The sequence below is a fragment of the Schistocerca cancellata genome, chromosome 2 (assembly GCF_023864275.1).
Source record: "Schistocerca cancellata isolate TAMUIC-IGC-003103 chromosome 2, iqSchCanc2.1, whole genome shotgun sequence".
NCBI lineage: Eukaryota > Metazoa > Arthropoda > Insecta > Orthoptera > Acrididae > Schistocerca > Schistocerca cancellata.
The window spans coordinates 304,043,358-304,061,451 of NC_064627.1; the positions used below are offsets into that span (position 1 = coordinate 304,043,358).

An 18,094-nucleotide genomic window follows, 5' to 3' on the forward strand; every position below is an offset into this window, starting at 1 on the left:
TCGAAAGAAACAATCATTTGCTGAAAGCTTAAATAAAGCCAAAAGACGAAAACAAGCAAAAACTACTTATTCACTTATTATTATTTTATATCAATTTTGTCTTCACTCACGTAGATGGCAAACTTCTAAATTTAATGTATAAAGATTTGCAAAAGAGAAAGATGCTTGTTTCAATAAAAATATATGCTCATTATGCCAAAAACAGAGGCTTATTTTGGGCAAAATAGGTGCCAATTTGCCAAAAACGGATGCTACATTTTCATGTCCCAACCTATAGCTTACAGAATCCCATTCCTAAGTGAAAAGATATATCCTTTTTTTCTTCCAGTAACACCAGCTTTAAATGATGGCTTAAGGAATATACTAAAGGTGCCTAAACATTACTTCCATAGGGATCGTGAGGATTAATTACAGCACACACAGAGGTATTTAAACAGTCATTCGTCTTGTGCTGCTTATGGGAGTGGAATGGGGAAAAAGCCATAATAACTGGAAATTAGGCTTTTAACATCTCATTGACACCAAGTTTTTTTATCAATGGGATAGAAGCTCGGATGAGGAATGAAACTAGCAGTGGCATTGGCGAGTGAACTAGCCACATTTGCCTGAAGAGATTTAAGAAATACATGGAAAAACAAAATCAAGCTGGCTGGATAGGGATTTGAACCCTAATACTTCTGAAAACAGGCCTGTATCTTACTTCTTTGCTCCAATCAAGCACTGTATGCAGCTGTTGCTACTCACCACATACAGGAAGTACTGAATGGCAGACAGTCACTCTCAAAGTACATTTAAAAGTGGACTAAGCTGTTGGATCCTCCCTCCATGAAACACAGACATTGCCATTGGTTGGGAGGCTTGTGTGCCTCAGTGATACAGATAGCCATACCGCAGGTGCAACCACAACAGAAGGGTATCTCTTGGGAGACCAGACAAATGTGTGATTCCTGAAGTGGGGCAACAACATTTTCAGTAGTTACAGGGGCAACAGCCCGGATGATTGACTGATCTGGCCTTGTAACATCAACCAAAACTGTCTTGCTGTGCTGGTACTCCAAACAGCTGAAAGCAAGGGGAAACTACAGCCGTAATTTTTCCTGAGGGCATGCAGCTCTACTGTATGGTTAAATGATGATGGCACCCTCTTGGGAAAAACATTCTGGAGCTAAAATAGTTCCCCATTTGGATCTCCGGTTGGGGACTATTCAGGAGGATGTCGTCATTAAAAGAAACAAAACTGGCATTCTATAGATTGGGGGGTGAAATGTCAGATCCCTTAATTGGGCAGATAGGTTAGAAAATTAAAAAAGGAAATGGATAGGTTAAAGTTAGATGTAGTGGGAATTAGTGAAGTTCGGTGGCAGGAGGAACATGACTACTGGTCAGGTGAATACTGGGTTATAAATACAAAATTAAATAGGGGTAATACAGGAGTAAGTTTTATAATGAGTAAAAAAATAGGAACGCAGATAAGCTACTATGAACAGCATAGCAAATGCATCATTGTAGCCAAGATAGACATGAAGCCCACATCCCACCACAGTAGTACAAGTTATATGCCAACTAGCTCCGCAGATGAGGAGGAGATTGAAGATATGTATGATGAGATACAAGATATGAATATAATAGAGGGAAACATCCCACGTGGGAAAAATATATCTAAAAACAAAGATGATGTAACTTGCCAAACGAAATCGTTGGCATGTTGATAGACACACAAACAAAAAGCTTGAATTTTGAAGATAAAAGAATTATTAATATAGTTAAGGGAGCCAAAAATTTAATGGCCATGGGGGAGTGGAATTCAATAGTACAAAAAGGAAGAGAAGGAAAATTAGTAGGTGAATATGGACTGGGGAAAAGGAACGAAAAAGGAAGCTGCCTGGTACAATTTTGCACAGAACATAATTTAATCACACTTAACAGATGGTTTAAGAATCATAAGAGAAGGTTGTATGCGTGGACGAGACCTGTAGAAACCAGAAGGTTTTAGATTGATTATATAATGATGAGACAGAGATTTAGGAACCAGATTTTAAATTGTAAGACATTTCCAGGGGCAGATGTGGACTCTGATCACAATTTGTTGACTATGAACTGCAGATTAAAACTGAAGAAACTGCAAAAAGGTGGGAATTTAAGGAGATGGAACTTGGATAAACTGAAAGAACCAGAGGTTGTAGAGGGTTTCACAGGGAGTATTAGGGAATGATTGCCAAGAACAGGGGAAAGTAATACAACAGCTTTGACAGATGAAATAGTGAAGGCAGCAGGGGATCAAGTAGGTAAAAAAAAATTAGGGCTAACAGAAATCCTTGGGTAACACAAAGAGAGATTGAATTTGATCGATGGAAAGAGAAAATATAAAAATGCAGTAAATGACACAGGTGAAGGAGAATACAAATGTCTAAAAAACAAGATTGACAGGAAGTGCAAAATGGCTAAACAAGAATGGCTAGAAAATAAATGTAAGGATGTAGAAGCATATATCACTAGGGGTAAGGTAGATACTGCCTACAGGAAATTAAAGAAACCTTTGGAGAAAAGAGAACCACCGATATGATTATCAAGAGCTCAGATGGAAAACCACTCCTCTCTATCAGAATTACATCAACAAACATTTATTTCTTCTCCCTGGGTTTATCTTTTCCAAATTTAGCAAAACAAAGTTCCACTGCAAGTGTCAATGGGCGTTTTTATATTTGTTTTGAAATCTACTGACAACTCATGGCGTTAGTCAGCCAATCAGGCAGCAGCAACCGGCCAAAACACAAGCAAAAACTGGGAAGTAACCAATTTTGTGACATTTTATTAGTTTCTAACCAGGAGTGAATTATATAGTTTCATCTGTCTGCTTTGGTGGTTTATTTTCTTGAATTTCTGTGTGTTAATTTAATATTTAATAGACACAGTTCTCGCATTTTCATTTGTGTCAAAAGTAAATCGATTTTGTGACGTATTAGAAGATCCTAATCAGGAATGAATTATTTAGTGTCATCTGAATGCTTTGGCACTTTTGTTTTTGAATCTCTGTGAGTTAATCCAATTTATTAGACACAGTTCTTGTGTTCTCATCAGTGTCTATAGTAGAGCTCTGTAGCATGTTTCAGTAGTTCTTTGTTTGTCTGTGTAGTGTAGTTTTCCACAGTCTTTAGTATGGTCAGAGACTGTGATTGTGGAATGTGGTGCGAGCTAGTTGGTGACAATGTCGTGAGCCGGCCATGGGGACCAGTGGATGTCCAGCAAGAACCATGAGTCAGCCATTGGTCACACCAGTGGCCAGCCCCATTACTGCTCGCACTGAGGTTGGCCCCTCCTCAGGATGTGGCAGGTGATGAAAGACTTCCCAGGGGACTGATCATAAGACCTCCCTGACTACTATGACAAACAGGTTCCATATGTTGTCTGTGGCTGACACTGTCACTCAGTCAGATGCAGTCATCTGTCCTGTTTAGCGGAAACCTCTCAGCCTACAAGATACGGGTAATCACAGAGGGGGAGATACTGGTAGTTGGGAACTCCAATGTTAGATGTGTTATGCCCCCCTCCCCCCGTCCCACAAGGTTGGTTGGTTGGTTTGGGGAAGGAGACCAGACAGCGTGGTCATCGGTCTCATCGGATTAGGGAAGGATTGGGAAGGAAGTCGGCCGTGCCCTTTCAGAGGAACCATCCCGGCATTTGCCTGGAGTGATTTAGGGAAATCACGGAAAACCTAAATCAGGATGGCCGGACGCGGGATTGAAACGTCGTCCTCCCGAATGCGAGTCCAGTGTCTAACCACTGCGCCACCCCGCTCGGTCCCACAAGGGAAATGGCTGACAAGGAGGGGAAGAAAGTCGCTGTGCACTCCATGTGCATACAGGATGGAGTCATTCCAAACATGGAAAGGATCCTTCTGGATGCCATGAAGAGCATAGGATACACTTTGGATCAGAAGGGATTCTCTCTGGTTTAGAGTGGCTGTCAGAAGTGGTAAAGGCTGCCATCCTTGCTTGTGAGGTGAAAGCAGAGCTCCCCATTTGCAGTACAGTCAATAGGAACAATTGCGGATTTCTGGTATAGTGGGGGATGGGAATAAGAGGCACAGATGGTTCTACGACTATGTAGGCTGCAGATTTCTCGACTTGCGCCAAAACGTGGTGGGATTTTAGGTTGCTCTAAATAAGTCAGGAGTCCACTGCACGCAAGATGCAGATACACAGGTAACAGGGACTGTGTGTTGTAGACTGGGCAGTTTTTTTAGGTTAGAGGACTTCGGGGAAACACAAAAAGGGCTTCAGTCTCAAAGGGCGCAGGTCGAACACAGAAAGAGCGTAGATCTAGGAATCACTGGTATAATAGTTGTAAATTGTTGTAGCTGTGTTAGGAAAGTACCAGAGCTCCAAGTGCTAATAGAAAACACTGATGATCAAATCATTATAGGCTAAAGCCGAAGATACGTTCAGCCAAAATTTTTGCAAACGACCTAACAGTATTCAGAAAGAATAGCCTAAAAACAGTTGGCAGTTGTTGCTGTTAGAAGTAGTTTATCTTGTAGCGAAATTGAAGTAGATAGTTCCTGTGAGTTAGTATGGATAGAGGTCGATCTTGGCAACTGGAATAAAATAATAATTGGATGCTTTCACCGACCTCCCAACTCATATGATACAACTGCTCAAAGATTCAAAGAAAACTTGAGTCTAATTTCGAACATGTACCTGACTCATACAATTATAGTTGGTGATGACTTCAATTTATGTTCGATATTTTATTGAAAATATATGCTTAAATCCAGAGGTATGCATTAAACATCATCTGAAAGTTCGCACAGTTAGTTTGTGAGCCCACTCGAATAGTAAATGTTTGTGAAAACCCACTTGATATAGGGACTAGTGAACACATTGTTGTCAAAGCGGGACTAAATATCGATAACTCTCAAATCCTCCAAAAAGAAACAAAAAATATACCTATTAAAGAAAGCATATAAAAATTTGCTTGACTCATTCTTGAGAGACAGTCTCCACTCCTTCCAAATCAACAATGTAAGTGTAGACCAGATATGGCTTCTATTCAAAGAAATAGTATCCACAGCAATTCAGAGATTTATATCAAATAAATTAACAAATGATGGAGCTAATCGCTTTGGTACACAAAACAGGTTACAACATTGTTGCAGAAACAACGAAATAGCATACCAAACTGAAATGAATGCAAAATCCCCAAGATTGGCAATCTTTAACAGAAGCTCAAAGCTTAGCACAGACCATAATGTGAGATGCTTACAACAGTTTTCACAATAAAACTCCATCTCGAAACCTGGCAAAAAATGCAAAGAGATTCTGGTCATATGTAAAGTATGTTAGCAGCAAGACACAATCAGTGTCTTCTCTGTGTGATAGCGATGGAAATACTATCGATGACAGTGCTGCTAAGAAGACAAAGAAAATATTGCATAATTTGAATCAAGAACAGCTACCAATGTGAGTAACTTAGAAGTAGATACCCTCAGAGTAGCGAAGCAACTTAAATCACTTAATAAAAGCAAGTCTTCCAGTCCAGAGTGTATACCAATCACGTTCCTTTCAGAGTATGCTGATGCAATAGCCCCATACTTAACAATAATCGCTTAACAAAATATTTGTACCCGAAGACTGGAAAGTTGGCCAGGTCACACCCATATTCAAGAAAGGCAATAGGAGCAAGCCACTAAATTACAGGCCCATATCATTAACACTGATATGCAGCAGGAGTTTGGAACACATACATCATAAATTACATCAAAGAGAATGGTCTATTGACACATAGACAACACGGATTTAGGAAAGATCGTTCCTGTGAAACACAACTAGTTCTGTACTCACATAAAGTGTTGCGTGTTATTGACGAGGGATTTCAAATTGGATCTGTATTTCTAGATTTCCAGAAGGATTTTAACACTGTACCTCACAAGCAGCTTGTAATCAAATTGCATGCTTATGGAATATCATCTAAGTTATGCGAAAAGATTCACGATTTCCTGTCAGAGAGGTCACAGTTCACAGTAATTGATGGAAAGTCATCAAGTAAAACAGAAGTGATTTCTGGCATTCCCTAAAGTAGTGTTATAGGCCCTCTCTTGTTCCTTACCTATATAAACAATTTAGGAGATAATCTGAGCAGCCATTTTAGGATGTTTGCAGATGATGCTGACATTTATCGTCTAGTAAAGTCATCACAGGATCAAAACAAATTGCAAAACAATTTATAAAGCATATCAGTACGGTGCGAAAATTGGCAATTGACCCTAAATAATGAAAAGTGGGAGATCCATTAAACTTCGGTTACACAATATATCAAACAAATCTAAAGGCCATAAATTCAACTAAATGCCTAGGAATTACAAATATGAACAACTTAAAAGTGGAAAGTACACACTGAAAATTTTGTGGGGAAGACAAACATAAGACTGATTTACTGGCAGAGCACATACATGATGCAACAGTTCTATTAAAGAGACTGCCTACACTATGATTGTCCATCGTCTTTTGGAGTACTGCTGTGTGGTGTGGGATCCTTACCAGATAGGATTAATGGAGAACATCAAAAAAGTTCAAAGAAGAGCAGCATGTTTTGTATTATCACGAAATTGGGGAGAGAGTGCCACAGAAATGATACAGGATTTGGAGTGGACATAATTAAAACAAGGCATTTCTCACTGTGGCAAGATCTTCTCATGATATTTCAATCACCAACTTTCTCCTCTGAATGTGAAAATATTTTGTCGATGCCAACAATCATCATAATGGAATAAGGTAAATTAGAGCTTGCATGGAAAGAAATAAGTGTTCATTTTTCCTGCGCACTGTACAAGAGTGGAATAATAGAGAATTATTGTGAAGGTGATTTGATGAACCCTCTCCCAGGCACTTAAGTGTTATTTGCAGAATATCCGTGTAGACATAGATGTAGATGAATAAATGTCAGAGCACTAAAAACTACATTTTGTTTGTTTAAACCCCATAAAAAAGTTAATGGTGAAATGCTCTTGATTTGGTACACAGTGACAATCTCAAGTAGAGTTTCCAAAACTGTAATTCCTGTTTTTACTAATGGAAACCTTTGTGCATTTTAAACATTAAATAAGACAGATTTTGAATGTGACAGGTATTTTGCAACTGATTGCATAACCATTCTAGTATGTAAGTTGTTTTATTTGTATCCTATCATGATTCTGGGATAAATTATGGTGTACAAAATCATGTCATCTTGACCAGTTGACTACTTCTCAGCACTTTTTTATTGCTCACTCATGACTTTGTAGTTGTTCCTTACTGATGACGAAGAGCTGTTGAGAAGTATGTCTTTACTTACACAAAAGGCAAGAATGGTAACGACGCAATACTCCAACAACATACAGGCTGAGTGAAGTTGTATAGCTCCGAACAAGATTTGAGCCCTTTGCTGCAAGCTGGGATTCCACTTCTGGTAACTCCTTGAGGATCTGAAACAGTAGCATATATACTGTGTAATTATCACACTGAGAAACTGTAGAATATTTGTATGTTACATGTTCTGCATTTGGTATCGCAATACATTTAACACAATGCGGCTAAAAGATGTATTAGATAGGCTCACTATAACTTAACCTCAAATACTATGGGTTTATGTCAACGTTATTCACTTCAAATTTACTTAGTTGGCATTTAAATTTTTATCTTACATTGGTAGATTGCAAGCATAAGTGCCTGACTTGTCATAATCACACTTTTTTTGTGGGGTAGGGGTTGCGAGGGCACAGTGGAAACTGTTATTTGATGTTTTAGTTCAATGTAAATGCAACACAGCTTCTGGAGAATGAAAACTAAAAATGGAACCTGACAACCAAAGAGTGTCTTGAAAATGGTTGAGTATTTACATGGGGGCAGAAATCGATTGTGGGAAAGGAAATTCAGCAGCTATGTTTATTTCCAAAATGAATTTAATATTGGCATGATTACCTGAGGAATCATAAGCAGTACTGGGAAATCAATTCACAAAAACCTGGTTTGGGAGTCCTGTGTAAACATAGGAGCTTTGTCAAGAATTATGCCCATGTTCAAAGTTGTTTCATTCTTCATCTACTGCTGCATTCTATAGCTGTGTGCATCCTTTCCACGTAAATTCATAAGCAAATATTCAGATAGTGAATTTCATATAATAAATAAGATAGACATTGTTTGATGAACTTGGAAACTACTGAACTCACGTATAATAGCTTGGAAATATATGATATTTCAACAAAAAAAGAAAAATTTGTTGAGCAGGACGTGCCTCTACTGTTTGCACTGTGATTGATCTTATAATATCTAGACAAGCATTGAAGGTGGCTTTGCACTGGGAGCTACAATGTCAGGTGGGTAAAGGGACCCCTCAGTGAAACAATTTAGAGACTGAGGAGGAAGGCCAAACTGTACTTGGTATGTTTGATGTTTGCTGGGGGCTCCCATACAAGATGCAGAAAGTGGACTGCCAACAGCTATAATGTGGACTGTCTTCAAATTGTAGCTCATGTAAGCATGAATGGCGCTTGCTCCCTGGCTACAGGAGCCGACCTCAGTTTCTTTAGATGGCTAGCTGAAATGGTGCAGACAGACCCATCACCCCTTTCCCCAGTGAATACGTCATCAGGCATGCACTAGATACAGAAAATGGATATTCACGTAGCAGAGTATGTGTCACACATGTCTTTAATTTTTATTTTTATTTCTTTTAATTAAGTCAGAAGAAGTACTGAATTTGCTCTTAAAAACTGTTACAATCATACTGGAAGAAATGGAAATGAACGTATGGCATCGTTGGCCGGGAGGCCCCTTTGTGGGGAAATTTGGTTGCCAAGTGCAAGTTTTATTTCAGTCGACGCCACATTGGGCGACTTGTGCACCAGTGATGAGGACAAAATGATGATAAGGACAACACAACACCCAGTCCTTGAGCAGAGAAAATCTCCAACCTGGCTGGGAATCAAACCCAGGCTTGCTCGCATGAGAGGCGAGCACGTTACCACCCAGCTAAGCAGGCAGACATATTGGAAGTAGTGGTGTAGGATGGATGAGGAAGAGATGGTGAGACTGGAATAGGCTATAAGGCCTTATCCTGGATTGGCAGAAGTAGATAGTGTTTCACTGCGAATGTCTCCAATACAGTTTTCGTTTCAAGTACTCCACAATTTTTTAAATAAAAGATACTGAGATAAGTAATTGCAGATAAGAAAACCAAGTTAACTTGCTCAGTAAACAAGAAGGAAAATGGGCTAAATGGGAGAACTGCATTTTTCAACATAGATTATGTAACAATACTCATGCCCTTTACAGCAGCAATCAACTATAGGTTACTGGACCAATAAAGTGTTTCAAATAACTGGGAAATGCTGCGGGTGATTAATGTTTTCAAGGTGAGTCATCAAGATGACACACATACCTACTGATCTTTATCACAATATTTAATCTGTTATAGAATTATGAGACAGATTATATGCTCGAGTATTATAAGTTGTTTGAAGATAAAAAAATTCCTCTATAGGAATCAACGTGAATTTAGCAAACAGCAATCTTCGGTCCATCCATGATATCCAGAAGGCAGAAGACAGGTACACTCAGCTTAATGCTGTGCTTCTCAATTTTCATAGAGCATTTTATACATTTGAACACAGCCACTTACTTGATGAAATAAGAGTCTTACAGAATAATGGCCAGCTTTACGATTGGACAAGTACTTTCTTGCAGATAGAACTCAGTATGTAATTTTTAATGGAGAGAAATCATCAGACACGAAAGTAACTACTGGAGTACCTCATGTGAGTGTTACAGGGTCATTACTGTTTATGATACTTACAATCCATTTGGTGGATAACAGAGGAAGCTTCCTGAGCCTGTTCACAGACAATATTGTTGAATACAGGGAAGTGACAATGGCAGAACATTGTAACAAAATGCAAGATGACCACCAAGGGATCAGGTGTTGCAAAGACTTGTAGTTAACCCTCAATATAAACAAATGTAGTTTATGGAAAGGATAAACTAGTTGCAGAGAGGCATGATGGACGAAGTCATTCATCAAATGTAGAAAACTCACAAATATTCACACAATCACAACACATGTACATATGACCACTATCACCTCCGGGCACTAGTCGGGCTTGTATGAATGTGTGTGTGTTTTCTACTTTTGATGAAGGGCTTTGTCTGAAAGCTGAATATTTCCAGCATTCTTTCTCGTTGTGTGTGTCTGTGACTCAGTGGCTTCTCTATGTGGTGAGTAGCAATATACCCTTTCCATAATTGTATACAGTGTGTACTTCATTATATATGGAGTTCCTCAGCATATGACACCTTTGTGTTTCCATGTCAACCCAATGACACTGTCAATTATGATTGCAATGGGCTTGGTATCCTCAAGATCGGACCATGGATCAATAGACACGTGATGTTTGATCAGATGAATCATGTTTCTTGATACACAACACACTGTAATCCAGGTAAATGGCTGCTCAAAACGTGTCACGCCATGGAGATAGAAAGATCAAGGTAATATTATGCTACGGGGAACACTGACCTTAGATTCTATGAGATCTGTGGCAGTAATTTAAGAAACTATGACAGATGTGGCCTACGTGAACATTATTGTGGACGTACAAACAAAGTGCAGTTAGTCAGTCACACAACAGCATAAGATTAAATGTTTCAATTTTAAATGCAAGTAGTGCCATCTACTGGCTGGCAGCAGCTGTTATTTCTGTAATAGACTTTTGTGACATCACTGTGAGTGACAAAATTATAACAATATATAAGAGAGAAGGAATAAGTATGTCTTACGAGAATTAAGTGAAATACATGCTTGGCATGTGAAGTAAAATTTCTGTTGTACCAGTATAATTCATCTCTTTGCCCCTAATTGTATTAATTATTGTCATTTATGTTCAGAAATAACTAGACAATACTTGTTTGTTGATCTAAACACATTTTTACCTTTCATAGACAGTATACACTGAGGTGACAAAAGTTATCAGATAGTGATACATACGTAAGCAGATGACGGTAATATCGCATACAAAAGATATAAAAGGGTAGTGCATTGGTGGAGCTGTCGTGCGTATTCAGGTGATACATGTCAAAAGGTGTCCAATGTGATTATGGCCGCATGACAGGAATTAACAGACTTTCAACACAGAATGATAGTTGCAGCTAGGTGCGTGGGACATTCCATTTCAGAAATCATTAGGGAATTCAATATTCCGAGTTCCACAATGTCAACAGTATGCTGAGAACACCAAATTTCAGGCATTACCTCCCAGCAAGGACAATGTAATGGCTGAAGGCCTGCACACTTAATGACCAAGAGCAGCGGCATTTATGTAGAGTTGTCAGTGCTAACAGACAAGCAACATGTGTGAAATAACCATCAGAAATCAGTGTGGGATGTTATTAATGGCTCATGGCAGCAGACATCCAATGCGAGTACCTTTGTTAACCGTACGAGGTTGCCTGCAGTACCTCTCATGGGCTTGTGACCATATCTGTTGGAACCTACATGACTGGAAAACTGCAGCCTGGTCAGATGAATCCTGATTTCCGTTGGTAAGAGCTGGTGGCAGGATTCAAGTATAGTGCAGACCCCAGAAAGCCATGGACCTAAGTTGTCAACAAGGTACTGTGCAAGAAGGTGGTGGCTCCATAATGGTGTAGTCTGTGTTTTCAGAGAATGGACTGGGTCCTCTGGTCCAACTGAACTGATCACTGATTGAAAATGGCTGTGTTCAGCTACTTGGAGACCATTTGCACCCATTCATGGACATCATGTTATGGATGAAAATGTGCCATGTCACTAGGCCACAACTGTTAGCATTTGGTTTGAAGAAAATTTTGGACAGCTTGGGTGAACGATTTGGCCACCCAGATCACCCGATATGAATCCCTTCGAACTTTTATGGAACATAATCAAGAGGTCAGTTCATGCACAAAATCCTGCACTGCAACACTTTCGCAATATTATGGAGGGCTATAGAAGCAGCATGGTTCAATATTTCTGCAGGGGACTTCCAACGACTTGTTGAGTACATGCCAGGTTGAGTTGCTGTGCTAAGCCAGAAAAAGGAGGTCTGACACTGCTTTTGTCACCTAAGTGTAACTTGCAAAGAGTAACTACCTGCATATTTATCTTAACAGTACTACAGTTTCACCTATAACATGCGAGGTCTGTTCAATAAATTCCAGAACATTCGTAGTTTCGTGCCAATGGTGTGTTGGACAAAAATGTGGTTGGCATCCCTGCACATGCCTGTGTTCAATGTATAACTGTTGGAAGTTTCATTGTTGCATGTCGGTTAGTTGTTTCTCAGTGCTGTAGAACGTTGTGTCACACAGTTTGCGAATTTCCAGAGGGCAGAGTTAGAGGAGCAACATGACTGTATTAAATTTTGTGTGAAACTCAAGAAAACCTTTACAGAGATAAACCAAATGATGCAGGAAGCCTATGGTGATGAGTAGTAGGTGTTACAAATGCTTCACACAGTTTTGCAGAAGAATGTAACATTTCAGTTGGATCATGTCACAGCATCTAGGAATGTATCATGTTGTCACCAAGTTCGTCTCATGGCTCAGAAAGACCTTCACCTCGTAATCTGTGAAGAGCTTCTGGATTGGGCAAATGAGAACGAGATGTTCCTCAAGAGAATCACAACTGGAGATGAGTCCTAGGTCCAAGGTTATGATGTTGAGATCAGGGTTTAATCTTCCCAATGGCTCAGGTAAGGTTCTCCAAGACCAAAAATGCTGGTCAGGTCAGGTCAAATGTCAAAGCCATACTGAGAGTTTTCTTTGACTTTGAAAGATTAGTTCATCATGAATTCATGCCACAGGGACAAATTATTAATCAATGGTACTATTGGGACGTGTTGTGACGCCTAAGAGAAAACGTCAGAAGGAAACAGCCTGAAATGTGGCGAGACGATTCATGTCTCTTGCATCACAATAATGCACCCACACACTCATCCCTGTTGGTGTGATTATTACACAAAAAACAAAATCACTGTGCTGCCTCATCTTTCTTACTCTCCAGACCTGGCCCCTGTGGACTTTTTTATTTCCAAAGATGAAAACCGTGTTGAAAGGACAAAGATTTGCAACAATAGACCAGACAAAAGAAAATTTGCAGATGGCGCTCCGCACAATCCAATAAGACGCATACCAAGACTGCTTTCGGAAGTGGAAATGGTGTTAGGAGTGGTGTAGCAATTGTGGAGGAGACTATTTCAAATGAGATCATGCATAATAAGTAAAAGGTAAGCATAAAAGAATTTGTAGACAAAGTTCTGGAATTTTTTGAACAGATGTCTATCTTTGGGAGTAAGTACCATACCACAGTGTAAGTGAAAGAGACTATGCATGTTTTGTATCTCTCACTATGAACAAGTCAGTTTACAATAACACACTTTCTGATGACTTACTTTCTCTTCCCCCTTTCAATGTGCGCGCGCGCGCACGCACACACACACACACACACACACACACACACACACACACACACACACACACACTATATTTACCATATATTAGATTCTTCACATCACTGCTTAAGTGGTCAAAGATTTTTATAGCAAAATACCTCACTCCTTTCTCCACAACGATTTGACTAAGTGAGGGATAGTGTAAATCATTTCCCCTTGAAGTAATGTATTTGTGAATGGTATAATTGTTATTGGCATGTGATTGATCACTGACAACAAACTCCCAGAGAGAGAGAGAGAGAGAGAGAGAGTAAATATAGCGTGAGGCTATTGCCAGTATGTTCAATTGTTTGAAAAGCTGTCTCCAAGAGATTCTAAAGTGGACACCACATAATATTAAAAGCTCCTATGCAACAAATACTTTCTTCTTTAATGAATATTAGTACCAGAATATGATGCAATAATTGTGAATGAAAATAGGAGAAAGAAGCTTTCTCCTCCATAATGCAACAGTTGCAGAGCTTTCATGTTTAAAATCATCTGTAACATATGATTTCCGGTTCAGGATGTTAACAACATAATTACTAAATATTTGGAATACTCTTTTTCATTTATTGATATTCCCTCATGCATTATTTTCACTTGTGTGGCAGCCCTTCTGCAGTATACAGCTGCATTTACTGTATTTTTGCAATGGTTAGTACAATGGATTAGCATCTGGGAGAACAACGATTAAAACCCGCATCCAGCCATTATGATTTAGGTTTTCCAAGATTCTCCTAAATTGCTTCAGGCAAATGCTGGGATGGTTCCTTTGAAAGGACTTGGTCGATTTCCTTTCCCATACCTCTCTAATCTGAGCTTGTGCTCTGTCTCTAATGATCTCGTTGTTGATGGGACGTTAAACACTAATTCCCTCCTCCTCCTCCCCCTACTGTATTTTATCTAAGGTCAATGAAAAATCATTTGCAGAGATCTAGTTATTGCTTGCCAAGAAAATTTTATTTACATTTTCGAAAGAGTAGAAACATTAGCCATTGATAGGTACATAAATAAGTCTAAAAACGCTGTCTGAAGGTGCTGTTCTGGGACTGCAGTGCTACAGCTTGACTGGGGTGAGGGATTGTGTCGGGTGAGGCACAGTAGTTCTGCAGCTTGACTAGAATGAAGGGTTGTGTTGGGTGGAGTGGGTGAGGCAAGGAATGAGGCAGCAACTGAGAACGGCTGGGAAAGGGTGGCTGATGACTGGGGCGGAGACAGCGTGTGCAAGGGATAAGAATGCATGAGTGAGAAGCAGCAAATGTAAGGGATATATGTGTGACACCCTCTTCCCTAAAGTCTCCCCCCCCCCTTTTTTTTTTACTGTCACCTCTCCCAATGCACTTCCCCAAGTAATGGTATTCATGCTCAACAAACAGTGGGATAGGTTACAAGAGAGATTATTTGCTTCTCAGAGAGCCTCATGCACAGAAGTCTAAGAGTTGTTATACCAAAATGAGCACAAAATATATGATTTCCTAAAACATACACCGTACTCAGCGATTGCAATGGTAAAATTAGAGAAATTAAGGCCCTTATGAAGATGTACTGACAGTCTTTCTTCCTGTGTACCAGCTGAGAATGAACTAGGTAAGGGGGAATGAGGCTGGTGCACTATGTATCCTAAATCACCAGCTGTATGTTGGCTTGTGGAGTATAAATGTAAACAAATCTACTTTTATGGTTATAGCATTTAGCGGGGATTATTTTTTCAGGTGAAAACAGCTCTAAATTGAAATTAGAATTATATTATGACCTTCAGCTGCTAAACGGAGGTTATGAAATCAAAATACTATGCATCACAAGGTTTCTTTCTCATTAAAATGTAATTGCAAGTATTGTCAGTCACTGTACAAAATCTGTTTATAGTGCTATTGCAAAGAACTGACAGGGGATAGAGAAAAATACTTTTCAGACTGAACACAGACAAATACGAATGGAATTTACCATCTGAAATGGTAAAGACTTCTCATACCTATTTATTTATGGAGATGACAGAAATCACAAGAATTATAACAGATTCAAGAGAAGAGGAGAAAGCATATGAAATAAAGTGTGTGAAATCCACCAGTATGTCATGTCTCTGCTATGATGCAAGCAGAGACTAAATGTAATGGATAGCATGCATGGAGCATTTATCACAAAGGTTTTAAGCTTCTAAACTTACAAGTTTATTTACGAGGAAGTACAAATTTAACTGCTCCTGCTCATCACACAAGAAACATATTAATTTCATGATCAATGTCAACTTCTTACCTGGATACACACGTCAATGAGATTGTAAATGCTTAAGGCCAATTCCATTAGATCAAACAAAAACGCCACATGTTCTTGCACTGGTAAGTAATTCGAATTTCCTGAAAAGAAACAAGTTCCTAAGTGAAGTTACAGATATTTTCATTTTATGATCCTATTATTTACTGAAATTTCATTTCAATGTTCTAAAACTTATGGAAATTTAAAGACTGTAACTAATGTTTCTAGCAAAAATTACTGAAACGTACTCACCACTTGCAAAAGAACTCAGCATTTCAATAACAGTTACTGCACACTGCCATGTGACTGCATGTTGATCAAAAAATGACATACTTTGCACTTTGGCTGTCACTGCTTCAAAATTGAACTCTCCACGGGAATGCTTCTTCACTTTACCACCTAAAATGAGACACTTATTTCAAGATTATTTCCAAAAGAGCATAAAAAGAATTACATTTGTTTTCAGTTTGGGACAGTATCTCTGAGCCAGAGTTAATACAATTATTTTTTGGACATCTGTATTAGTGCCTCTATTCACATAATCTGAAATAAATGAACAGTATATTGGAAAAAAACCTTCTATAAATGTTTCTGACTGCTTCTACCCTATTATGAATTGTAATCAGATGTAAATAATTGAAAACTTCCAGGCCACATGAGTGTACTATCAAAATCAGTTTGGTCAAACGTAGTCATGTGTGTGAGTTGTGTGTGTGTGTGTGTGTGTGTGTGTGTGTGTGTGTGTGAGAGAGAGAGAGAGAGAGAGAGAGAGAGAGAGAGAGAGTAGCAACTCTCACAATATTGTTTCAATGAATAAAGGAATGGGTAACGGCAACCACTCAAAATATTGTAAAGGCACTAGTGGTTGACAGGCATATAAACAAAACTGAAATAGTTGCTAATTTTTCAAACAATGTTCTTCCTCAGAGCTGACCGACTAACAAAACAAGACACATGTACTTGCTTGACTACATTGTTCCAGCTGGTTACATCCTCTGAGGTCCCATAGCCTGAATGGCCCAGAATAAAATATGAAATTTTTTCTATAATTCATCCAATATGTTAAACTTGTACTTGTTTCACCCAAAAGTCTTAGCTCCATAGGTCCAAATTACCAAAAATCTACCTGTAAAATAAGCCAGTCCTATTCAGTGCAGTGAAAATATACTATGTTAAGCAATGAATATAACATCAAATTTGTTTGTAATTTTATTTGTTCATTCATACACTGGCTTGTATAAAGTTTGAATATCGATTTTAAGTCCAATAATGTGTTTTCAGAAATAGTACCCAAACACACACGAAGCTGTCATTTGACTTCAGGTGTACTTTCCAAAGCGAAATGTGCATAATTGAGCCAAATGGTAAATGTGAGCAGTGGAACTGTAAACTACTGTGTACAAAAGCATGTGTGATGTGTGCAAATACTGGAACAAGGAGATCCAGGACACAAAATAGTGGATTGTGAAGTAGACATTAATATTACATGTATTTAATAATACAGAAGGGTATCTTGGTGCTTTTTGTATATTTGTCATTTTTTTCATTTTTGTAGATCTGAAATTAGCCCCTAATGATGAAAGCGGCAATCAACTGAATTAAATTGCAGTTATGACTATATTATATAATCAGTTCTTATAAGTGACTCATAAAAGCATGGTTCCTAAAGAACTTGTTGTTTTGCACAAAACAACTGCAGCATTCAAGATGCAGTTGTTGTGACTCGCCGATCTTTCAAAGTGCCGCCATGCAGTTACGCGCGTCCTCTACATGCGGCGCTGTCTGCCAGCCAGGCAGCAGCCGCACAACCTAAGCGGCCAGCCAGCCAGCAGCCGCTAGACTTGGACTCACTGCTGATTTGACTGTTACAGTGTACACATGTCTTACTTTGTTTACTTGATCTGTGACTTACATGTATTGTGTCGTCCTAGAAATAAATTTGTTCAACTTTACGTTATCACAATTGGCGACAAGTTAGTGAATTTTTCTTCTTCATCGTTGACCCACAGGTTTCCATAGCTACTTTAGAGCAACTACTGCAAGGTCTCATTGAACAGCAAACGCTTCTCACATCTGCGACTTGTGATTTCATCGTGACATCCAATGCGGGGCGTCTCTCGTCTTTGTCTCTACCTCCTCTTCCTCCTTACGACGAGACGGCGGAAGAATGGTCTGATTACGAAAAACGTCTTTGACAGCACTTCTTGGCATTTCATGTCGCGGATGACCAAACATGTAAGTCTCTGTTCCTTTCATTGATTTCACCTCAAGTGTATCGGTTGTTGTCGCAATTGGCTCCTTTGAAAGATCCTGCATCTTTGTCCTTTGCTGAAATGTGCTCACTTCTGTTCGTCTATTTTC

At 39.1% G+C, this 18,094-nt stretch overlaps 1 protein-coding gene across 1 annotated transcript in view; it reads right to left on the reverse strand.

Annotated features, from left to right (window-relative positions):
- Nucleotides 1-18,094, reverse strand: part of LOC126161685 (mediator of RNA polymerase II transcription subunit 12) — a 415,184-nt gene that overhangs the window by 232,239 nt on the left and 164,851 nt on the right. The window contains exons 16-18 of the mRNA XM_049917698.1: nt 15,986-16,132; nt 15,734-15,834; nt 7,330-7,459 (exon numbers count right to left, since the gene is read on the reverse strand). Of these exons, the coding sequence (XP_049773655.1) occupies nt 7,330-7,459; nt 15,734-15,834; nt 15,986-16,132 (378 nt within the window). The remainder of the gene's footprint in view (nt 1-7,329; nt 7,460-15,733; nt 15,835-15,985; nt 16,133-18,094) is intronic.